We start from the raw sequence: 26,198 nt of genomic DNA, 5'->3' as shown, positions 1-26,198 counted from the left end.
GGTTCATGGAGATACCATATCTTAATAAATACATTGGAACAGAGCTAAGAAGACTCAGATTGTCAATTTTTGGCCCCTGTTTGCACACGCATAGATATGTACCCTACACATGAGCACACAGGCAGGCACATTATATATGCTGACACATGCGAGCAATAATAAACTGCCTCAGGTAGCCAGGTGTCATAGAACACGCCTACATCAGTGAGCACTGGGTAAGCCAAGGGAGGAGAAGCAAATAGTGAGATCTTGTCATAAACAAGCAAGCGTAATATCTTGGGTGTGGTGGCACATGCCTAAAATCTTAGTTACTTAGGAGGCAGAGGCAGGAGAATCATGAGTTTGAGGCCAAGCTGGACAACATGAAAAGACCCTATTTCAACAGAAATACATAATAGGATTTAAAAGAAATAGCAGCGAAGGGGAAAAGATGACATAGTAAAGGAAGCCAGGGTAAATTTAGTACCTGTTCTTGACTGTTACTAAGGAATCGAAGCAAATTCCACTCTGAGTTTCCTATTGACTAGAACAAGCCTTAGTGCAAGGTTCAGATGTGTTCATTCAATTGATTGATAGTTTATGCATGTGTCTGAGTTGCAAAGCAACATAATGTTATGTATTTCAGTACTTAGCTTTCTGCTGTGTGGTGCCTTAAACAAATGAACTTTTTTGTCTTTTTTATTATTAGTACTTTATAAATAATAGGAATCACAATTTCCACTTCCTCCCCTCCTCCTACTTCCCTCCCACTCCCCCACTCACCTTCCCTCCTTCCCGCTCCAGTCCTAAGAGAGGGCAGGGTACCCTGCCCTGTGGGAAGTCCAAGACCCTCCCCTTTCCATCTAGGCTTAGGAAGGTGTGCATCCAAATAGAATAGGATACCAAAAAGCCAGTACGTGTGGTAGAGACAAATCCCAGTGCCATAATCATTGGCTTCTCAGTCTGCCCCAATTGTCAACCACATTCAAAGGATCCAGTTTGATCACATACTCGTTCAGTCCCAGTCCAGCTGGCTTTGGTGAGCTCCCATTAGTTCAGGCACACTGTCTCAGTGGGTGGATCAACCTCTCGTGTTCCTGACTTCCTTCTGCTCTTCAAATGGACCTTGGGAGCTCAGTTCCATACTCCCATGTGGGTCTCTGTCTCTATCTCCATCTGCTGCCAGATGAAGGTTCTATGGTGATATTCAAGATAGTCATCAGTCTGACTACAGGACAAGTCCAGTTCAGGCACCCTCTCCTCCACTGCCCAGGGTCCTAGCTGGGAATATCCCTGTGGACATCTGGGACCCGCTCTAGAGTCAAGCCTCTTGCCAACCCCACAGTGCCTCCCTTAATTAAAATATCTTCCTCCCTGCTCCCATATCTCTCCTTCCTCCATCTCAACCATCCCACTCCCCCAAGCTCTCCCCAATCCTCCCCTTCTCCCTTCTCTCGCCCCTTCTCTCCTTCCCCCCACCCCATCGCCACCCGCATGCTCCCAACTTATGCCTGGCGATCTTGTCTGCTTCCAGTTTCCAGGAGGATCTATATATGTTTTTCTTTGGGTTCACCTTATTACTTAGCTTCTCTAGGATTGCGAACTATAGGCTCCGTGTCCTTTGTGGCTGGAATCCACTAATGAGTGAGTACATATCATATTCATATTTTTGAGTCTGGGTTATCTCACTCAGGATAGTGTTTTCTACTTTCATCCCCTTGCATGAAAATTCAAGATGTCATTGTTTTTTACTGCAGAGTAGTACTCTAATATGTAGATGTGCCACACTTTCTTTATCCATTCTTCCATTGAGCGGCATCTAGGTTGTTTCCAGGTTCTAGCTATTACAAATAATGCTGCTATGAACATAGTTGAACAAATGCTTTTATAGTATGATTGGGCATCTCTTGGGTATACTCCCAAAAGTGGTATTGCTAGATCCTGAGGTAGGTTGATTCCTAATATTCTGAGAAACCACCACACTGATTTCCAAAGTGGTTGTACAAGTTTGCATTCCCACCAACAATGGATGGGTGTTCCCCTTACGTCACATCCTCTCCAGCATAGGCTATCATTGGTGTTTTTGATTTTAGCCATTCTGACAGGTGTAAGATGATATCTCAAAGTAGTTTTGATTTGCATTTTCCTGATAGCTAAGGAAGTTGAACATGTCCTTAAGTATCTTTTGGCTATTTGAAAGTCTTCTGTTACTCCTTAATGTGTTCCACATAATAGAAACAGAAGAGTCATTCCAAACTCTTTTTATGAAGCTACAGTTACCCTGATACCAAAACCACACAAAGACTCAACCAAGAAAGAGAATTACAGAAAAATCTCACTCATGAACACCAATGGAAAAATTCTCAATAAAATACTGGTAAACCGAATCCAAGAACACATCAAAAAAATCATCCCTTATGATCAAGTAGGCTTCATAACAGAGATGCAGGGCTGGTTCAACATACAAAAATCTGTCAATGTAATTCATCATATAAATAAACTGAAAGAAAAAACCATATGATCATTTTATTAGATGCTGAAAACGCATTTGACAAAAATTCAACACCCCTTTATGATAAAGGTCTTGGAGAGATTAGGGATACAAGAGTCATACCTAAATATAATAAAAGCTATTTACAGCAAGCCGACAGCTAATATCAAATTAAATGGAGAGAAACTCAAAGCGATTCCACTAAAATTAGGAACAAGGTAATCTCCATATCTCTTCGGCATACTTCTTGAAGTTCTAGCAATAGCAATAAGACAACATAAGGAGATCAAGGGGATTTGAATTGGAAAGGAAGAAGTCAAACTTTTGTTATTTGTAGATGATATGATAGTGTACATAAGTGACCCCAAAAACTCTACCAGAGAACTCCTACAGCTGATAAATACCTTCAGTGATGTGGTAGGATACAAGATCAACTCAAAAAGAAAAAAAATCAGTTGCCCTCCTATACACTAAGGGTAAGAATGCAGAGAGGGAATTCAGAGAAGCATCACCTTTCACGATAGCCACAAATAGCATAAAGTATCTTGGGTTAACACTAACCAAGGAAGTGAAAGATCTATTTGACAAGAACTTTAAGTCTTTAAAGCAGAAATTGAAGAGGATATCAGAAAATGGAAGGATCTCCCTTGCTCTTGGATTGGGAGGATCAACATAGTAAAAATGGCAATTCTACCAAAGGCAATCTATAGATTCAATGTAATCCCCATCAAAATCCCATCAAAATTCTTCACAGACCTTGAAAGAAGAATAATCAACTTTATATGGAAAAAAAAAAAAACCCAGAATAGCCAAAACAGTCCTATACAATAAAGGAACTCCCGGAGGCATTACCATCCCTGACATCAAACTCTATTACAGAGCCACAGTAATGAAAACAGCTTGGTATTGGCATAAAAACAGAGACGTTGACCAATGGAATAGAATTGAAGACCTGGATGTTAATCCACAAACCTATGAACACCTGATTTTCTATAAAGGAACTAAAATTATATACAATGGAAGAGAGAAAGCATCTTCAACAAATGGTGCTGGCACAACTGGATGTCAACCTGTAGAAGAATGAAAGTAGATCCATATCCATCACCATGCACAAAACTCAAGTCCAAATGGATTAAAGACCTCAATATAAATCCCATTACACTGAACCTGATAGAAGAGAAAATGGGAAGTAGCCTGCAATACATGGGCATAGAAGACCACTTCGTATGTATAACCCCAGTAGTACAGATAATAAGAGCCACAATGAATAAATGGGACCTCCTGAAACTGAGAAGCTTCTGTAAAGCAAAGGACACAGTTGTTAAGACAAAAAGGCAACCTTCTGAATGGGAGAAGATCTTCACCAATCCCACATCAGACAAAGGTTTGATCTTCAAAATATATAAAGAACTTAAGAAACTCAACATTAAAATTCTAAATAACCCAATTAAAAAATGGGGTACTGAACTGAACTCTTTTTTTTTTTAAAGTTATCTGCGAAAAGATTATTATTAACTCTTGTATTTGTTTAACAAGCTCAAAATGCTGCACCGTGGAAACTTTTCTTGATCCTTCCACCAAGGAAAATGACATCTGAGTTACAAGCACTGTGCCTTATTGCAGAAACTATATTATAGTAAGTCTTCTTATATACATTCCCCAATAAAAGATGAACTCGTTTCAACAGAAGAACTGACACATAGTAAATCTCAAGTGCTTCTGTGCCATTTATCTTTCTGTATTTATTTACTTTGTATGTGAATGTGCACACTATGATACATGTGTGAAGGTTAGAGGACAACTTTCAGGAATTGGTTCTCTCTTTACACCAGAGGGTTCCTTTGATCAAATTCAGCTTGTCATGTTTGGCAGCAGTGTCCTTACCGGGCTGTTTTTGTTCTAATGAATAATTAATTCTGTATTTAGAGAGGCTCTCTATAAAATTTGTTCATACTGTTAAAAAAGCCAAAAACCCACATTTTGTATTATTTGTAAAAGCATTTGCTAGATAAACAGTTAGTGGTGTCCCCTTTTCCTGCATGTGTATGGAAACCAGACGTATTCCGATCTTTTATTCGCTCTTTTATTCTTTTGAGGCAGGTTTCCTCATTGGACCTGGAACTAGACTGGTGGCCAGCAAACCCTGGTGATCCTCTTTTCTCTGCACTTATCCATGTCTGTAGCATTAGCCATGCACAAAAGCCAGTTTTTGAGCTTTTGCATGAAAAGATCTTTCTTTCTGTTAACTATAAAAGTTGTTCCCATACTGAGGTCCTTTTGCAGATTTTTAGTAGTTAGAATTCTCCATTTCACCTTTTAAAAATTGGAGCACTTTCTAAAGTGAAATACTGTGTACAGAATTTTAAAATTCAGAAATGTAATGTGTAGTCTGATTACATTTGGCAAAACAATAGAAATAGACAGTCACTATATAATCTGGGCTTCTTTGTGAAACATGCTGATAGAATTAAGGAGAAAAAACTACTGGAACTGAGTTTTCTTCAATTTAGTAAGGAAAAGGTTAATGTCTAAAATGAAATTGAAGCCATGTGTCATGGCACATGCCTGTAACCATAGCACTTGGGAGGCAGACACTGGTAGCGATCTGTGAGTTTAAGGCCACTCTGCTTTATATATTGAGTTCCAGGCTAGCCAGGCCTACATAGCAAAACCCTGCCTCAAAACAGATAGAGAGACAAACAAAAAAAATAAAATTGAGTCATTAAATTCCAAAAAAAGGTTTATTTTTATTCATCCACCCCCTCAGCAAACACATACACATATACACATGTTTTATATATGAGTGCTCTGCATGTATAACTGCATGCCAGAAAGAGAGCATCCAATCCTATAAAGATGGTTAACACCATGTGGGTTCTGGGACGTGAACTCAGGACCTCTAGAAGAGCAGCCAGTGCCCTTAACCACTGAACCATCTCTCCAGCCCCAACAAATATGTTTTTATGGAAGGCTTTTTTCTAAGAATTTAGTAGTAAATATAAAACACATACAGTTATTTGATCTCTGTGTGTGAAGTGATGCAGAGAGAATAGAATCAGACTAACAACTGCAGTATACTAGAACCCTTCAAGAGCTCTGGGTCATAATGTCATGTAGCCAAGCTGGTCTGGTCTTTCAGATCTCCTAAGATCTGGGTAGGCACAGCTAAGAAGTGGGGATATGAATGTTAATGTCTTTTGTCATGATTTCCTTCAGAGTCTGTACACTACAGAACTACTCAATAGTGTGAACATCTTGTGTAATTTCACAAATAGTCTTTCTTTTCCATGTAGTCCTGTCGTCCATCAAAAACAGATCAAATGACATTCTTTTGAAACCTTTCCCTCTTCCTCTCATTTAGTAGGATTCCTCTTACTAAGTAGGATTAAGTTTAGCTACATAAGACAGAAATCTGAATCAAAAATGACTTAAAAGTACAGGATTTGGAGCCAGCCAGCTAGATGGTTTAGTGGGTAAAGGTGCTTGTTGTCAAACTTGACGATTTGAGTTCAGTCCTCAGAGCTCACATGCTGGAGAGAAAGAGCCAGACGCCCACAGGCTGTTCTCTGACTTCCACATATACACATGCACTTGCAACCCCATACAAAACAAACAAATGAATGAGTTACAAAGAGCCGCCCAGAATCAAAATCATCACACAGAAACTGTATAAATTAAACCACCCCTTGGCCCATTAGCTCCAGCTTCTTATTGACTAACTCTAACATCTTAATTTAACCCATTTCTATTAATCTATTAATAGGTTGTGGCCTACCAGCAAAGTTCTGGCATGTCTGACTCTAGTGGCGGCTCCATAGCGTCTCCTGACTCTGCCTTCCTTCTCCCAGCATTCAGCCCCGTTTTCCCCACCTACCTAAGCTCTGCCCTATCAACAGGCCAAGGCAGTTTCTTTTCATTAGCCAATAAAACAACCCATAGACAGAAGGACCTCCCACACCATTTCCACTTTTCTGTTTAAATAATAAAGTTTTTAACTTTAACATAGTAAAATTGCATGTAACAAAACAGTTATCAGGCAAGAATTACAGTTACAATATTTATATCTACTTTATCTTTTATAACTAAGGAAAACGATATTATTTCTATCTATTCTTCAATTCCATCAAACTTCAGAAGGATATAATATTACCTAAGTAAACAGAAAGTGCATTGTTAACAACTTCTAAAACTCTAGAATTGACAGAGACATCTTTCTGCCTGGATAGTCACCCAAATTCTTCTTTGGGAATCTACCTTCAGCCTACAGGCCCATAGTATCCAGCAGACTTTTCCATGAGCAGGAAATTTCAAAGACAGTTTCCACCTATACTGCCAGTTTGTCTTTCACAGTTCTCTGTGTCCTGTAGAATGTCTAGCGGACTCTTTCATGAAGCAGGAACCCTGAAGGATCGTCTCACCTTAGGCAAGTTCAGCAGCCACTTCTCTGTGAATCCTGCATGTCCAGTTCATCTAACAAACTCCATAAAGAGCCTCTTTATGCCCATCTTCCTCTTGAAGCAGATTGGTGCTGCCAGGAGCAGATGTGTCTCACTGTCATGAAAAGTCCTAAATTTTTAAAACATTTAAATGCCATATTCTGGAGGTCTCTGAAAGATTTGAAGAATACCTAACTAACTGTAATATCTCTGTATATATCTAGAAAACCTAACTAACATGACTAGAATTTTGACTATTATAGATGACTATTAACCTATATTTCTTAATTATACATTACATTTTTAGATGAACTACATAAACACAATACTTTAAACAAGGACAGAAATATACATATGCAGTATAACAAAATTTACCTTAAATTTGTATCAATAAACCAAGATCCATAACAAAGCATATTATTCATCTCTATAGCATATCCCCCTTTAAATGTAAGCAAACAATTAAAAACAATATTTGGGAATATGGGCATAGTTCTGTCCATACTACTTCCTGCTGTTTGGGTGTGCTGTTAATCAGGACTTTTATGGTGTATCCAGTGTGCTAGGTTCATCTCAGTCAGCAGTTGGGCCAAGTGTTTTCTTTGCGGGGTGTTTACAGCAACCTTTCAGGGGTTCTTGTTCAATGAAACCATATTGGTCTGGAAGCAAACCACAGGTTCTCATATTCTGTGGAAACAAGAGAAGAACTTTTCCAAAGCAGCATATCCTTAGACCCAAATTTGAAAGTCATGGTACCTTTATAATATACATGCTGGTTTAACATAGCAGCCCTCACAATGAAATGTCTCTCTGTACTTAGCTCATTCACAGTCAAAAAAAATCAAAGAAAAGACAATAATATACATAATCCAGACTCTCTGTGAATTTTCCATCTTTATGTGGCTTATTTTTCTTTACTCCTTTTAATCTATGACTGTCTGTACTCTGTCCTTTAAAGACTTTTTTGTTACTTCTTTTTCAACTCTCTATACTCTTTTTCTTCTCTTTCCCAAGCCTATATACATTATCCAACACTGTGACCCATTGTTCTTTTATGTCTGAATCTGTCCTTACTGCATTATCTGTAATTCTCTACTGTCTAGAAGAGCTTCTAAAATGCTAAGCAGCTTGGTTGCAGCTGCTCTGGATGCTGGCTCCACCTCTCTCTAATTTCAGAATGGTGGGCGTACCATTTCTGCTTGCTCTGGAGCTGCTAGGTAGGAGCCACGCTCAGCAATTTAACTCTGAGAACGAGCGTGCAGCACATAAACCCTTTTTATCTGAGTAATAGCTAAATCTGCCATGCAGAGCACTGTGCAGCTTGGAAATATCTCTGTCTATGGCGGCAGGAATCCCCGCCATGCTCTCCTCCTTGTGCACGCTTAGTAGACCTGATCCCACTGCCTGCCCAGGTGGGGAGTGCAGAGCCACTTTCCTCCCGATCCCGAGCCGATAATGTCATTCAAATGCTCCATAGCCAGTGTTTGCAGTAGTGGAATGACCCAAGAAGCTGCGTTTTAAAACTGCACGGCTTTTTTTCTGCTATGGCTGAATCAGGAAAACCTCTCTTAAAGGAGCTGAGGCACGCCACTAGCAAACAGCAAGAAGCTGTGTTAAACTCTGTATTTTTGTGTCTACAATTTCTTTTCAAGCTCTCTCAGGTTTTAGTGGATTTAGCTGGCCACATGGGAGGTGGAAAATTCACCAAATGAGGAATAAATAAATGTAAAAGAAAATGCACGGAGTAAATTAATTTAAAAGGTACAGGATTTTGGGTCAGTGAGGTGGTTTAGAATCTACAAGGTGGAAAGAAAGAACTGACTTAAGTTTTCCTCTGACTTCCACATTCATGCAGTGACATATGCCTCTCCCCTCCACAAATAGATTGTAATTTTAAAAATTTAAGTATAGGTTTATTTTTTTCGTGCATAAAAAGTATGTGGCTCAGGGCTGAAATGGTTGTTATATGTAATTTTACTATATTACAGTTAAAGCCTTCCTTTTTGTTTAAACAGAAGAGGGGAAATGGTGTGGGAGGTCCTTCTGTCTATGTGTTACTCTTATTGGTTAATGAATAAAGAAACTGCCTTGGCCTGTTGGTAGGGCAGAACTTAGGTAGACGGGGGGGGGGGGGAGAACTGGACTGAATGCTGGGAGAAAGAAGGCAGAGTCGGGGCGATGTCATGGAGCTGCTGGAGCTAGACGTTCTGAAACTTTGCTGGTAGGCCACAACCTCATGGTGATATACAGATTAATAGAAATGGGTTAAATTAATATAAAAATTAGCCAATAAGAAGCTAGAGCTAATAGGCCAAGTAGTGGTTTAATTAATACAGTTTCTGTGTGATTATTTCGGTTTTGGGTGGGCAGAATGAACAAGTGGCCTCCTCCAAGAGGATCTGATGTCATCTTCTGACATCTGGATACCAGGCACACATACATAAATATGCAGGCAAAACACTCATACATATAAAATGAATCTTTTTTAAAAAGTCATAATTTAAATGATATTTACCACGTTTCTAGCTATTTTTGTTGCTTACTGTCGCGTGTGTGCATGCTCATGCTGCAGGGTGTGTGGGAGTCAGAGGACTACTCTGCCAAGCTGGCTCTCTTCTACTTTTCTGTGGGGCCTGGGACTGAATAAACTCAAGTCATTAGTTGTGCAGCAAGTGCTGTTACCGCTGAGCCATCTCATCAACCCTCTGGGTGTTTCTTAATCCAGTCAAATTGAAACAAAACTAACCATCATACCATCTTTGGACTAAAAACTAAATTATTGGCCTGTAAGAGCCTGCCTTGATTTAATTCCTATTCTTCCTGTACTCTCTCTATCTGACCGTTCAGCCTCCAAGCTATATCTCAAACATACTTCCACTTCAAGGAGTTTTAATTTGCTGTTTTTAATTTTTGGACAACTCCTGTTAGATTCTGACATGACTTGGTCCTTCAGATCAGGTTTGCTCAAAAGTCACTCAGTACTTCCTTTTCCTGTCATATTTAAAATGCGGCCTCGGTCCTAAGGACTCCTCGCCTATTTTTGGTTTCTCAATAGCACCTATAACCATCTTATATACATTAGATTTTAATTAAAAAATCCTATATTCCCTTCCCAACTAGAATATAAAAACAAGAATCTTTGTTCTTATTCACGGCTGTATTTCTTATCAAGCTTATATCAGAAACCTTGCATGGAAGAAGAAAGTCAGGAGCTGGAGAAATGGCTCAATGGTTAATCATATCTGCTGCTCTTCCAGAGGATTAGAGCTAAATTTCCAGCACCCATATCAAGAACTCACACTCAAGGGGCTGGAGAGATGGCTCAGTGGTTAAGAGCATTGCCTGCTCTTCCAAAGGTTCTGAGTTCAATTCCCAGCAACCACATGGTGGTTCACAACCATCTGTAATGAAGTCTGGTGCCCTCATCTGGCCTGCAGACATACACACAGACAGAATATTGTATACATAATGAATAAATAAATAAATAAATATTTCTAAAAAAAATTAAAAAAAAAAAGAACTCACACTCACTTGTAATTCCAGCTCTAGGGACATAACACCTTCTTGTGCCCTCTGAGAGCACCATCATGTATATACAAATATTCACACACACATACATATAAATTTAAAAAATAAAGCAAGTCTAGGGCAGTGATGCTTAAACTGAGTACCAGGTCTCTTTGGGAACTTAAATTTTTAGTTTTCTAAGCTTCAAGTTAGAGCTAAAGGCTCTTGAATACCATGTCAAAGATTTTGCAGGTCTTTATTATACTTGTCTATTCTATGTCTAAGAAAAACTATAAATTTCATCAATTGGGAGGCTGAAATAGAAGGACTGCTTCAAGTTTCATACCATTCTGGGTTACTCTGTCCTAAAAACATGTATATCAAAGTATAGTGATATTTTTATATTTTTTTATTTGTTTGTTCAAGATGGGCTCACTGTGTAGCTCAGGCTGGTCTTGAACTCAAAATTCTCAGGGTTCTTCCTGAGGACTGGTGTGGCGGGTCCTTCTGTCTACGTGTTGCTTTTATTGGTTTATGAATAAAGAACTGCCTTGGACTATAGCATGGGAGGAGGAAGGCAGAGCCGGGGAGACGCCACGGAGCCACCGCTGGAAATAGACATGCTGAAACTTTGCTGGAAGGCCACGACCTCGTGGTGATATACAGATTAATAGAAATTGATTAAATAATATGTAAGAGTTAGCCAATAAGAAGTTAGAGCTAATGGACCATGCAGTGATTTAATTAATACAGTTTCTGTGTGATTATTTCAAGTCCAAGCTAGCCAGGTGGCCAGGAACCGACAAGTGGCCCCCTCCTCCAACAGAATGGGATTATAAATTTGCCAACATACCTATAGCTAGTGTCTGTGGCCCAGGTTAGCTTCGAATTTACTTTGTAATAGATATTGACCTTGAATTATTAATCCTGTCTCTACCTCCTGAGTGCTGGAAAAACAACATGCCATCACACTTGTAGGGCAAACTTTTTCTGGAGAGACATGGTACATCTACTCATCCCAGATGAGGAACTCATTACAGAACGAATTAGCGATTTGCAGGCCTGGAGAGATGGCTCAGCGGTTGAGAGCACTGAATGCTCTTCCAGAGGACCCAGGTTCAAATCCCAGCGCCCGCATGACAGCTAACAACTGTTTGTAACTCAAACATCTGACACCTTCACACAGATGTACACAAAGGAAAAAACACCAATGTACACAAAATAAAACGGGGAAAAAAGATTAGTGATTTGCATCAGAATTGAAGTTGGTAAATCAGAGTTTATTGGTATTACTTAGAGTATAGGTGAGGAGGTACTGACAGAAGTGGGAGAGTCAGAGACAGTTGTATCACTAAAAAGCCCACCTCCGTACCAGTGACAGTTCAGGACAACTATGTCTGTGGACTTCTTTGCACAGTGTGCAGGAACCTCTCAGAGATGCCTTTCTGCAGCTTGGTTAGTCATTCCCCTCTCTCACCAGTTGTTTACTGCTCTGAAACTCTTGAGAGAGCTCTTGTGAATTTTGCAAATTCTTATTTTCCCAAACAAGTAAAGTTTGCTTACTTCCATAGTCCCATGAACCTCTCTCTTCTTCCCTTCAGTTTGTAAGGCACTACTGTATAACATATACCCAGTTTATGTGGTGCCCAAGGCTTCCTGCATGTTGGACACTCTACCAGCTGAGTCGTGTTCCCACCCTACTGCCTTTCTTTTTTAGTGCAGCATCCTAGTTGATGTGTCGGCTCAGTGCGATTCTTTAATATTTCTTTATTTTACTTATTTATTATGTATACAGTATTCTGCCTGCAGGCCAGGAGAGGGCACCAGATCTTATTACAGATGGTTGTGAGCTACCATATGGTTGCTGGGAATTGAACTTAAAACCTCTGGAAGTTCTCTGCCAGTGCTCTTAACTACTGAGCCATATCCAGCTCCTCAGTGTGATTTTGCTTTGCATCTTTTCATACTTAACTCCAGTACCTGGAGAGCCAATGTCTTCTGACCTCTGCAGGCACCAGGCATGCAGGCAAACATTCATTCATATAAATACATTTAAAAATTAGGATATGAAATTTTTTTAACTATTGAGCTATATACATTTTTTGCACATTCTAAATGCAAATCTTGTATTAAATCTGCAATTTGAGAGCCAGGTATGGTGGTACATACCTGTTATTCTAACACTTGGGTTATAGAGGCTGGACGATCAGAAGGTCAAGGTTATTCTGCACAGGCTCTATGAGACTGGCAAGCCTGGAGTACCTGAGACCCTGTTTCAAAGAAAAAGGCAATTTCATCCTGTAACTTGTCTGATTGTTTTTCTTGATGTGTCCTTGTTTTGTTCATAGTACAGAGATGGAACCTGGGGCATCAAGCAAGGCAGGCAAGTATTCTGTCTACCACTGAGCCATATCCCCAGCCCTCTATTTTACTTTCTGAGATTTGGTCTCATTAAATTGCTAGAACTGGCAATGAATGAATTTGCACTGTAGTCCAGACTGGCTTGTGATCCTACTCATTCCCTAGTAGATGAAACTATAGTCCTGCACTGTCAGACCTGACTTTTATATTGTTCTGAACACAGGGTCATATTATATATGTAGCCCAGTCTAGCCTGGAACTTGAGATTCTCTTGCCTCAGTTTCTTGAGTTACTTGGGATTGCAGGATTTTGCCACCACACTGGCTTGTGGTTTCTCTGGGAAAAACAATAATAATAATAATAATAACAACAACAACAAAATTAAACCATTTACTTAAATCCACTTCAGTCCCCCTCCTACCTTTTCTTGCTATCATAGCACTTCTGGAAGATGATTGTCAATCAGAGATTATGAAGCTGCATTCACCGTCTTCCTTCCTCACTTCTAAGGATTTATATTTTTAGCTCTTCAGTCTTTGATCCTTTTGGGTGCTGGTCTAAACTCCACCTCCTGTTTGCTTTGTGGTCTTGCACAGTTCACTTGCTCTTTCTCAGACTAATTTTCTATTGTAAAATAGAATCAGTTCATTTAGCTAAATGGGGTTACTTCAAACTCTTGAATTCATTAATTGTAGTTTAAGAAGTAATACAGTGGAAAACATTTAGATGTATAAGGAACCTTTCAAGTATGGTAGAATGCTACCTTTGTAAAATATATCCATAAAAAAATATTTTCTGGGGCTGGAGAGATGGCTCAGAGGTTAAGAGCACTGACTGCTCTTCCAGAGGTCCTGAGTTCAATTCCCAGCACCCACATGGTGGCTCACAACCATCTGTAATGAGATCTGGTGCCCTCCTCTGGCCTGCAAGCATACATGGAAGGAATGTTGTATACATAATAAATAAATCTTTAAAAAATTTCTGAGTAAAATACTATTCTGAATAAATGTCAACATTTAATTACTAAATAAAAGTAAAACCCTCCTATTATCTCAAGCTGCATTTCAGAAGCTTAATAGCCAGCACAGGTGTAAGATTTGTCCTTTCCTCCCCTTTTAGTGCAGAGTTGGGGAAGGGATATGTGATACACAAACTCAAATCCAAAGTCTTGTGTTGCTAAGCAAATGTTCTGATACATTGGGGCTACAGAGATGGCTTAGTAGTTAGGAGCACTTACTGCTGTTTCAGAGGACCCACATCCAGGTTTTGGTTCCCAGCACCACATCCAGCAGCTCACAATTATAGTTCTAGTTCCAGGAGATTCTATGCCCTCTGACTTCTGTGACCACCCACACTCACATGGTGCACACATTATACTGGATTAGACTGCTTTAGACTGTCCATCTTTAAAAAGATGAAGATTCAAATATGTACAATTTGATCCATTTTATGATTACTATGTTTTTTCTCAGTAATTCTTTTAATCTCATCTGAAATAACAATAATACCAGTTAGCCAACTAACTTTAAGAAAGAACTGTATATGTAGATTCTGAATCTATAAAGAAAATCCTTACAACAACAAAAAATAGGTGTGTTATTGTCAGGAGCTGGGAGTAAGATGGGGATTGACCAAAAAGATATAGTTGAAAGTGATAAAAATCTTTACATCTTGATTGTAGACTTGATGATATTTGTATGATTGAATATGGTTGTTTTGTTTTGTTTTGTTTGGGATTTTTTCGAGACAGGGTTTCTCCGTAGCTTTTTGGTTCCTGTCCTGGAACTAGCTCTTGTAGACCAGGCTGGCCTCGAACTCACAGAGATCCGCCTGCCTCTGCCTCCCGAGTGCTGGGATTAAAGGCATGCGCCACCACAGCCCGGCTTGAATAGTTTTTTTAGGCTCAGAACTATATTCCTAAAAAGAGTAAATTTTTCTGGGTGGTGGTGGCACAGGCCTTTAATCCAACACTTGGGAGGCAAAGGCAGGTGGATCTGAGAGTTCAAGGCCAGCCTGGTCTTCAGAGTTCCAGGACAGCCAGTGCTGTTAACATAGAAATTCTGTCTCTCAAAATCAAAACAAAGAAAAACTTTTTTTATAGTATTCTTTTTCATTCTGAGACTAGAGGAAATTGAGACTCAGAATGGTTAGGACACTTGCCTGTGGTTTTCTTTGATAGGTGGTAATTGTAGAACCTGAATTTACCTGACAGTAGAACTTGTGAACTGTTGCTGAAATCATGAGCAGTATATAGATTCTATTGCAAAGGATAATCCCTTGCAAACTAGGAACTCTGATCTTAGCAGTTTCCATGAAGTGGTTATAATAGTCTTATTTTAACTGTTTGTTTGTTTGTTTGTTTACTTTTGAGACAGAATCTTACCGTGTATCCGGCTGGGCCTTGAACTCAGCAATCCTCCTGCCTTAGCTTTTTCAGTGTGGGATTACAGCTTTGTCCCACAGCTTTGTATCACCATACTTGGTTTATTCCAAATAGTAGACCCTGGCAGATGTCTTCTGCCAGTTACTGGTTGGGACTGAATTCATGTTGTTATGTCCATGTCGTGGTCTCCTGTGTCTGTCTGTGACTCCTGTTATGGAGCAGCAGGAGATCTGTTTCACAGCTGATAAGTTTCTTTGATTATGAAAACATTCCATATTTTGTCCAATCAGCAGCAAAGAATGTGTTCTCTGTAGGTAGGAGAATGTGCAGATGTTTGTAGGGCCAGTTGTGTTTTAGTCTATTTCATGCTGCTATAACAGATTAGATAATTTATAACAATAAGAAATTTATGTGCTCACGGGTATGGAGGTGGGAAATTCAGCTACAAGGTGCAGGTGTCTAGCAAGGGTCTTCTTGCTGTGCCATTCCGTGGTAGAAGAGCAGAAAGAACAGAACCAGAGGTTAGAAGAAAGAGTACAAGAAACCACATTTATCCTCTCCCAGTATAACAGATTAATCCGTTCATAAGAGCAGATCCCTCGTGGTGTCTTAAAAATTGCACCTCTTACTATTGTTACGGTGGCCATTAGGTTTCTTACACGTGCCTTTTAGTGGATAATAGTATCCACTATTCAAGCCACGGGAGATTTTAATAGTCTTACTCGACACTGACTTGTTAGGGAGAGAACTGGTTAAGGAGAAGGTCCGAGTTGGGGAAAATGTTCAAGCAGTCGTCTCTGTTGTCACACACTGTTTACCTCTGTTTATTACTTCACAGTTAGCAGGGAAGTTTAGCCTCAGAGTTAATTCTCAGCTCTGGTTGTGAAAATAGTTTTTGCTAAATTGAGCTGAAAATACACATGCTTTCTTTTAACATATATCCTCGAGTTGTAGCTTTAACTTGTAGATGAGTGTATTGACGCTGTTAACCCTGGCATTGTTCTAGATTATGAAATTTACCTGTTTGTCTATCTGATGGTCCTAGTGTCCTGTCATTCCAGAACCCTGGACAGACTTAATTAGTCACTGTTGCCACCAAGCCCCATGTTCACTGCCTGCCTTCAGCATCTAACTTGTTCCCTCTCCTGGGGTGAAACAGAAGTTAATGACCTAAAAAATTGCCCATCTATCATGTAAATCTAGTTAGGAGAGAATTGTTTGATTTTTATGGAGTGTGAGTAATATTTCTGGAGACACGTATTCAAACATGTGTCAGTTTATGTGTAAGATATGGCTCTCTAAAGAAGACGGGACGAATTGGTTAATAGAGCATAATAACAGGTTTTCCATTAAGCAGAATGGAAAATGTCCTTCATTGAGGACATTAAGAGCACTTGTGCCGGTGATAGTTATTGCACACAAATTTCCAAGTTTATTTATTTCCCTTGAATAAATTTGGCAAGAAGTCTTGGCTCTGTTTTTTTATTTTATTTTATTTTATTTGCATTAGGATGTTCAGTGGCATCAAATTTACCCTTTGGAGACCATTAAGATGGTTCTGTAGGTAGAGATGCTTGTGGCCAGATCTCTGGGCACATACTGGAAGAAGAAATCCTTCTGCAGGTTGTCCTCTGACCTTCACACAGTGCTGTAGCTGAGCACACAAATAGATGTAATAAAAATTCCTCCTTTTTTCCTTTAAGGCTGTTAGTAGCTTTTATCTTATCTTCTACAGGCAAAAGGGGGGGACAGACAAACAGTTGCTGTTCCTTTCTTCTAGCAGGCTAAGTGCTCACTACCAGATACTCAGACTCTCTTGATAAAACTGAAAAAGTATGACGTTTTCCAACTTGTGAAGTAGCATCATTAGAACCAGCCCAGCAGTGGTGGCACACACCTTTGATCAGTGCTCAGGAGGCAGGGGCAGGCAGATCCAAAACTACACAGAGAAACCTTGTCTTGAAGAGAGAGAGAGAGAGAGAGAGAGAGAGAGAGAGACAGACAGACAGACAGACAGACAGACAGACAGAGAACAAACATCAGAGGTTAACTAATCCATTTATTATTAGAATGTTGAAGTCAAAGAGGAAAAGTGATTTGGCCAATGCCTTAAGAACTTTCTGTGGGGCCGGGCGGTGGTGGCGCACGCCTTTAATCCCAGTACTCAGGAGACAGAGGCAGGCGGATCTCTGTGAGTTCGAGACCAGCCTGGTCTACAAGAGCTAGTTCCAGGACAGGCTCCAAAACCACAGAGAAACCCTGTCTCGAAAAACCAAAAAAAAAAAAAAAAAAAAAAACTTTCTGTGGGATACTGGGACTAATATTAAACTGACAGCCTAAAGTGGCTGAGTTGACAGTGAACAAGTTATATCACTTCTCTGCCCTGTCATTCTTCATCTGTAAAATGGGAAAAGTATTATAGTCTGTTTAGTCTTTTTTCCCCTGTACCATGATGCTTCTTTTTGAGCATGACTTTAGAGATGTCAGAGGCAATGAGCAATTAATAATCAATGCTGTTTTATTTGTCTTTGTTGTAGGATCCTCAGTCTTCCACAATGAACCCTGTTTACAGCCCCGTGCAACCTGGGGCTCCTTATGGCAACCCTAAGAACATGGCCTATACTGGTAAGTGGTATAATAATGGATTATTGGTTTTCAATTATTCTTTGATAGTTTCTTATATTTATTTAGTGAATTTAGCTGGTGTTACCCCCATTATTCTTTTTTTTTCTTTTCCTTTATTCTTTTTCACCCCTTCTTCCATGAATGATTCTAACTTGCTGAGTGGCTTACAATTTACCCCCGAGCTCCCGAAGCCCTGGCAAAGCTTGAGAAGTTGGGAAAGTTGTGTTTAATTAGGGTCCCGTAGTGATGAAAGTAGAGGTGACAGACAGAGTTTCACTATGTAGTTCTTAGCTCTGGCCACCTTGGAACCTATTATGTAGACCAGCTTGGCTTGGAACTCACAGAGATCTACCAGCCTCTGCTTCCTGAGTGCTGGGATTAAAGGGTTGTGCCAACATGCCCACCAGCAGAAGTGACTCTCTGGTTAAAGGTTATTGAATTATTAGCAAAAGGGAAGTTAACACTTACTGTGCACGTGCTGTGTTTCTGGCCTGTAGTTGGTGCCTTTAGTGTCTTATTTCACCTTTATTTAAAAATTAATTTTGCGCGCACGCGCGTGTGTGTGTGTGTGTGTGTGTGTGTATACGCATGGCATTTATATGTGTGTTCCATACTCTGATACAGGCATTGAAGACAGAGGACAACTTTTTGGAGTTTGTTCTCTCCTTCTACATTGTGGGTTCTGGGGAATAAAACTCAGGTCGTCAGGCTTTGTAGCGAGTTCCTTTAACTGCTGGGCCCTCTCTCTGGGCCCTCACTTTCACTTTAAAGTGAACACTATACAGTGTAGCTCATTATCACCGTTTCACAGGTGAGAAAATCACAGGCATAGTGGACACCACAAATTCAAAATTAGTTAGTTGAACCCAAGTAGCTGATTTGAAGACTGATCTTTTTAAAAACTCTTCCAGTGTAGCTTTTTTTTTTTCTTCAAGTTTTTATATATGTTGCTCTTTTGTTTGGAATGCTATTATTCTCTGACTATCTTGCCTTATTCCTCAAGAAATTTACCTTGAAGCCAAGGTTAAACTTGTATCCTGCTACATTACTGAAAGTGTTTATGAGTTGTAGAAGTTCCTTGATAGAATTTTTGGGATCATTTATGTAAACTATCATATCATCAGCAAACAGTGAGAGTTTGACTTCTTCTTTTCCAATTTATATCCCCTTGATCTCCTTTTGGTGTCTTATTCCTCTACCTAGGACCTCAAGAACTATATTGAATAGATATGGAGAGAGTGGACAACCTTGTCTTGTTCCTGATTTCAGTGGGATCATTTAGTTTGATGTTGGCTGTTGGCTTGCTATATATTGCCTTAATTATGTTTAGGTATATTCCTTGTATCCCTGCTCTCTCCAAGATCTTTATCATGAAGGGATGTTGTATTTTGTCAAAAACTTTTTCGGCATCTAATGAGATGATCATGTGGTTTTTATTTTTCAGTTTGATTATATGGTGGATTACGTTGACAGATTTTCATATGTTGAACTATCCCTGCATCTGTGGGATGAAGCTGACTTGATCATGGTGGATGATGGTTCTGATGTGTTCTTGGATTCGACTTGCCAGTATTTTATTTAGTATTTTTGCATCAATGTTCATGAGTGAGATTGGTCTGTAATTCTCTTTCTTAGTAATGTCTTTCTGTGGTTTGGGTATCAGGGTAATTGTAGCCTCATAAAAAGAGTTTGGCAATGTTCCTTCTGTTTCTATTGTGTGGAATAATTTGAGGAGTATTGGTATTAGTTCTTCTTTGAAAGTCTTATAGAATTCTGAGCTGAAACCATCTGGTCCTAGGCTTTTTTTGGTTGGGAGACTTTTTATGACTGTTTCTATTTCTTCAGCAGTTATAGGTCTGTTTAATTTGCTTATCTGGTCTAGATTTAATTTTGGTAAGTGATATTTATCCAGAAAATTGTCCATTTCCTTTAAGTTTTCCAATTTTGTGGAGTACGGGTTTTCGAAATATGACCTGATGGTCCTCTGTATTTCCTCCATGTCTGTTGTTATGTCCTCCTTTTCATTTCTGATTTTGTTAATTTAGATATTCTCTCTCTGCCTTTTGGTTAGTTTGGATAAAGGTTTGTCTATTTTGTTGATTTTTCTCAAAGAACCAACTCTTTGTCTCCTTGATTCTTTGTATTGTTTTCTATGTTTTTATTTTGTTGATTTCAGCTCTCAATTTGATTATTTCCTGCTATCTAGTTCTCTTAGGTGAGTTTGCTTCTTTTTGTTCTAAAGTTTTCAAATGTTCTGATAATTCACTAGTGTGGGATTTTTCCAGCTTCTTTATTTAGATGTTTAGTGGTATGAACTTGCCTCTTAACACTGCATTCATTTTGTCCCATAAATTTGGATATGTTGTGTGATCATTTTCATTGAATTTTAGGAAGCCTTTAACTTCTCCCTTTATTTCTTCCTTGACCCATTGATGATTCAGGTGAGCACTGTTTAATTTCCATGTGTTTGTGGGTTTTCTGGAATTTGTATTGCTGTTGACTTCTAGTTTTAAAGCATGGTGATCTGATAAGATACATTGGGTTATTCCAATTTTTTTGTATTTGTTGAGGTTTGTTTTGTTACCGATTATGTGGTCAATTTTTTAAAAGGGTCCATGAGGTGCTGAGAAGAAGGTATATTCTTTATGTTAGGATGGAATACTCTATAGATGTTCATTAAGTCCATTTGAGTCATAACATCTGTTAGTTCTCTTATTTCTCTGTTCATTGTTTGTCTGACTGACCTGTCCAGTAGTAAGAGTGGAGTGTTGAAGTCTCCCACTATTCGTATGTGGGGTTTAATGTATGATTTAAGCTTTAGAAGTGTTTCCTTGGGGGCTGGAGAGATGGCTCAGTGGTTAAGAGCACTGACTGCTCTTCCAGAGGACCTGAGTTCAATTCCCAGTACCCACATGGTGGCTCACAACCATCTGTAATGAGATCTGATGCCCTCTTCTGGCCTGCAGACATATGTGCAGACAGAACACTGTACAAAAATAAATCTAAAAAAAAAAAAAAAAAAAGGCTTTACTTTATTTACAAAAAGTGTTTCTTTGACATGTGAGGGTGCCCTTGAATTTGTAGCATAGATGTTCAGTATTGAAATTTCTTCTTGATGGATTTTTTTCCTGTGACTAATATGAAATAACCTTCTTTGTCTTTTTTGATTGATTTTAGTTTGAAGTCTATTTTCTTTGATATTAGGAGAGCTACACTCACTTGTTTTTAGGACCATTTAATTGGATTTTTTTTTTTTGTTTTGTTTTTCGAGACAGGGTTTCTCTGTGGTTTTGGAGCCTGTCCTGGAACTAACTCTTGTAGACCAGGTAGACCAGGCTGGTCTCGAACTCACAGATATCCGCCTGCCTCTGCCTCCCGAGTGCTGGGATTAAAGGCATGCGCCACCACCGCCCGGCTAATTGGAATATTTTTTAATGTCTGTCTTTGAGGTTGAGATGTGTTTCTTGTATGCAGAAGAAGGATGGATTCTGTTTTTTTATCCAGTCTGTTAGCCTGTGCCTTTTTATAGGTAAATTGAGTCTATTTATATTAAGGGATGTTAATGACCAGTGATTGCTATCTTCTGTTAATTTACTTCATTGTTGATGGTGTTAATTTGTGTGTTTTTCCCTTCTTTGGGATTTACTGCTATGAGACCGTCAATTGTGTTTTTGTTGATGTAGCCAACTTTCATAGGTTGGAGTTTTCTTCTAGTATCTAGGGTTTGTGGCTAGTTATTGGTTAAATCTTATTTTTTCATGGACTATCTTGTTTTGTCCTTCTGTGGTGATTGAAAGTTTTACTGGGTATTGTAGTCTGGGCTGGCATCCATGGTCTCTTAATGTCTGCATAATGCTTGACCACGACCTCCAATGAGAAGTCAGGTGTAATTCTGATAGGTCTACCTTTATATGTTACTTGGCCTTTTTCTTTTGCAGCTCTTAATATTCTTTCTTTCTTTTGTATGTTTAGTGTTTTGATTATTATGTGGCAAGTGGACCGTTTTTTTTTTTGTCTGTTTGGTATTTTGTAAGCTTCTTGTATTTTATTAGTATATCTTTCTTTAGGTTAGGAAAGTTTTCTTCTATGATTTTGTTAAATATATTTTTTGTGCTTTTGAGTTGAACTTCTCCTTCTTCTATACCTATTATTCTTAGATTTGGCCTTTTCATGGTGTCCCATATTTCCTGGATATTTTGGGTTAAGCTTTTGTTAGATTTAATGTTTTCTTTAACTGATGAGTCTATTTCCTCTATTGTATCTTCAGCACTTGAGATTCTCTCTTCCATCTCTTGTATTTTGCTGTTCATGCTTGCATTTGTGGTTCCTGGTCATTTTCTCATGATTTTTGTTTCTATAATTCCCTCAGCTTGTGTTTTCTTTATTGTCTCTATTTCTGTTTTCAAGTCTTGAATAATTTCTTTTATATGTTTGATTTTTTTTCCTTGGTTTTCTTTAAGGGATTTGCTGATGACTTCCATTTTTTTTTTGTTTGTTTGTTTGTTTGTCTTTTTCTCCATTTCTTTAAGGGAATTTCTCATTTCCTCTTTAAGAGTTTCAAATATTCTCCTGAAGTTATTTTTTAAGTTATTTTCTTCTGCTTCATCCATATTTGGTTGTTCAGGTCTTGCTGTTGTAGGGTGTTTAGTTTTACTGGTGTTATGTTGCTCTTTGTGGTGTTGCATGTGTTCTTACCTTTTCTACTCATCTTTTCTACTCAGGCTTACCCCTCAGAGGTCCCAGACTCACGTTTGGACCCACAGACGTTTCAGGTTCCTGCCTATTCCGTTTGATGTCCCAGAACAACTCCGGGGACCCATAGAGGTCCTGGCTCATGCCTAGTTCCTGGGAGGTCCTAGACTCTTGCCCAGACCCTCAGTGGTCTCTGGCTCAAGCTCACTCACTCAGGGGTTACTCCGGTTTACCTGTTCCCGTGGAGTTCGCTGTCTCCTGTCTGCTCTTGACCAGGTTGCTGGTTCAATCCTGGTCAGCCAGTGGCCCTGGACTGAATTGGCTTCCGGCTCCCACTCCCAAGCCTAGATAACTGGTTCAGTCCCACTGCTGTAGAATTTGTTCCCTCAGTCCTGCTCCAGCCCAAGGTGGAGATCATTGCCTTAGGCCTACTTTTTCCTGTTTCTGTAAATCCTGGTCTGGATCCACTCCTGCAGAGGTCCTTGGCTTGGAGTTGGTCCTACAAAGGTCTCTGGCTCTGGTCTACTGCCTCAGAGTTCCCAGACTTGGTTGCACCCCGACCCACAGAGGACCTAGCTCCGGCTTACTCCCTCAGAGGTCCCAGATTCATGCTTGGACCCGCAGAGATCTTTGGTTCCTCTCATTTTTGATTCTTAAGGATTGGATTTTCTTTCTTAAGTATCTGCTTTGCCTGAGAATAAGATGTTTGTTATACTTTATTCAACTTGTATAGGTTTTGTCCAGGAGACACATTTTCAAGTTATCGTTCCTTGTATTGGCTGGAAATGAAGGACTGAAGTGAGATGAGTTGCTCAGTAGAGTATATTAAATATTTACTACTGATGATAGTAATGACTGTCAGTTTTAATTGCCATTTTGCAAGTACATACTAGGTAACATGTGTATTATTTATAATTAACAATTTTAAATTTCAGAGTACTTTTCAGATAAAGAAATTATGACAGTTTAATTTAGGCCATGTGATTTAAAGTAATTTATATCTTTTCTAAAGGATACATAAAGATTTTAACTCGATTTTTTTTTTATAAATTTTTAGTACGTGTCCATTTTTGTTGTAAGCAAGCATAAGTACGTCTTAAAGATGTACTCCTCCCACAGCAGCCGTGACAAGTGTCCTAGATTTCTATTGCTGTGATAAAACATCACAACCAAGGGCAGCTTGGGGAGGAAAGGGTTTATTTCAGCTTAAAACTCTCAGATCACAATCCGTGCTGTTGTTGAAATTCACCTTACTGTATTTTTTTAATTTGTCAACCCAGGCTACCTAAGACAGGCAGTAAGTGCAGCAGACACTTGAATACCTTTCTCCTACGTTTACCTTAATGGTGGCTCTTGATAGGATTTTCTTCCCCAGAAGCTTCAGAAAAGGTTTGTTGATACAATTTTAGAATGTATCTAATGATATGGGATGCCCCTCTGTATGCTGTATGTTTGATTACCGTTGGTTATTAAAGAAGCTCCCTTGGCCTATAGCAGGGCAAAATATAGCCAGCCTGGAAGAGATACAGAGAGAAAGTAGGCAGAGTCAAGGAGACGCCATGTAGCTGCTGAAGGAGACAGACACCCAGAACCTTTAGCCACAGCCTTTTGCCAATACACAGGTTAATGGAAGTGGGTTAATTCAAGATATAAAAGCTAGCTAGAAATATGCCTGAGTCATTAGCCAAAGAGTGTTGTAATTAATACAGTTTTTGTGTGATTATTTGGGTCTGGGTGGCTTCTTCTACAGCTAAGATTTGTATATACTTTTTTTTTCCTTTAAAAAAAAAGATTTTTTATTTTTATGATGGGCATGAATGTTTTGCCTACATGCTTGTATATGCACTGCATGTTTGCTTGGTGCCCTTGGAGTCTCTTTTCTGGCATTAGATACCCTAGAATTGGGGTTACGGAAGGTTGTAAGTTGCCATATGGGGGCTGGAAACTGAACCCTGGTCTTCTGTGAGACTAGTAAGTGCTCTTTTTTTTTTTTTTTTTTTGGTTTTTCGAGACAGGGTTTCTCTGTGGCTTTGGAGCCTGTCCTGGCACTAGCTCTGTAGACCAGGCTGGTCTACGAACTCACAGAAATCCGCCTGCCTCTGCCTCCCAAGTGCTGGGATTAAAGGCGTGCGCCACCATCGCCCGGCATTAGTAAGTGCTCTTACTTACTGTTAGCCACCTCCTTAGCCCTTTCTCTCTGTCTCTCTGTCTCTCTTTTGTGCTTTGCTTGCTTACTTGTTTGTTTGTTTGTTTTTGAAACAGGGTTTCTCTATATAGTCCTGGCTGGCCTAGAATTTCCTGTGTAGACCAGGCTGACACTGAACTAATAGTGATCCACCTATCTCTACCCCCTGAGTGCTGGTTTTAAAGGCATGCACCACAACTACCTGGCTCTTTCTCTTCTTAAAAATATTGGGATGGTATAAGCATCCAAGTAACACTCAGATGTCTGGTGTGTGTTCTGGACTGAGTGTCAACAGAAAATGAAAATATAGAGATAGATGAAGGTCCAAAGCAATGAATTTATTTTTACTTTTTCAGAAGATTTGTTTTTATTTATCTATATATTTATGTTTTTCTGTATGCTACAGGTGTGCAGGTGCTGGAGGAGATCAGAAGGCATGAGATACCCTGGGATTGGAGTTAAAGGCAGTTATGAGTCATTTAACATGGCTTCTGGGAACCAGCCTCCAGTCCTCTGCAAATATAATAGCAAGCACTCTTAACTGCTCTATTAACATCTCTCCAGACTTAATTTTATTTAATTTGTGTGTATGGGGGGAACAGATACGTATATATCTGTGTATACTGATGCTTGCATGTCGTAGCATATATACGGAAGGCAGAGGACAATGTCAGGTGTCACTGTCTACTTCCCACCTTATTTGTTGCTTGCCACTGCACCGTATATGGCGGGCTTGCTGATGTGTAAGGTTCTAGGGATTCTCTGTCTCTGCATCCTATCTTACTACTGTGCCCAGCTTTTACATGGTATTTTAGTTGCTTTCTTATTGCTCTGATAAAACACCATGAACAAGGCAACTTATAAAATAATTAATTTGAGACTTAAGGTTTCAGAGGCTTGGAGTTCATGACCATGGTGGTGGGCACCATGGTGGCAGGAAGGCATGGTGCTGGAGCTTGCATCTTGATACACAACCATGAGACAGAGAGAGCTAACTGGAAATGGCTTGGGCTTTTGAAACCTCAAAGTTTACCCCCAGCGACACATCTCCTCCAATAAGACCACATCTCCTAACCCTTCTCAAATAGTTCTACCAGTTAAGGACCAAGTATTCAAATATATGAGCCTATGGAGGTATTCTCATTCAAACCACCACACATAAGTGATGGGGAGCCAGACTCAGTCCTTATACTTGCATGACAAGTTTTTTACCCACTGAACTATTTCCTAGGTCCAAATAATTTTTACTTAGGCTAGTATGTATATGGCTTTCTTTTCAGGATATGTATGCTACAGTGGACCATAGGCACATTCAGGGACGTTGTGGTATAAGAGAAATTTTTTATTTATTTGTTTGTTTGTTTGTTTATTTTTATTGAAAAAATTTCCGCCTGGCGGTGGTGGCACACACCTTTAATCCCAGCACTCGGGAGGCAGAGGCAGGCGGATCTCTGTGAGTTCAAGACCAGCCTGGTCTACAAGAGCTAGTTCCAGGACAGGCTCCAAAACCACAGAGAAACCCTGTCTCGAAAAAGCAAA

The 26,198-nt window shown here is 39.4% G+C and overlaps 1 protein-coding gene across 6 annotated transcripts in view; it reads left to right on the top strand.

Moving 5' to 3' along the window:
* Positions 1-26,198, top strand: part of Fam168a (family with sequence similarity 168 member A) — a 134,136-nt gene that overhangs the window by 55,425 nt on the left and 52,513 nt on the right. For all 6 annotated transcript variants that reach the window (XM_050122687.1, XM_050122684.1, XM_050122682.1 and 3 more), the window contains exon 2: positions 17,695-17,782. In XM_050122687.1, the coding sequence (XP_049978644.1) occupies positions 17,713-17,782 (70 nt within the window). In that variant the 5' untranslated portion in view covers positions 17,695-17,712. The remainder of the gene's footprint in view (positions 1-17,694; positions 17,783-26,198) is intronic.

This window comes from Alexandromys fortis, unplaced genomic scaffold (genome assembly GCF_014885135.2).
Source record: "Alexandromys fortis isolate MF-2015 unplaced genomic scaffold, M_Fortis_MF-2015_v1.1 scaffold_209, whole genome shotgun sequence".
In the NCBI taxonomy this organism is placed as follows: Eukaryota; Metazoa; Chordata; class Mammalia; order Rodentia; family Cricetidae; genus Alexandromys; species Alexandromys fortis.
The sequence above is the reverse complement of the archived record's forward strand: the minus strand, read 5'-3'. Positions and strand labels throughout refer to the sequence as shown.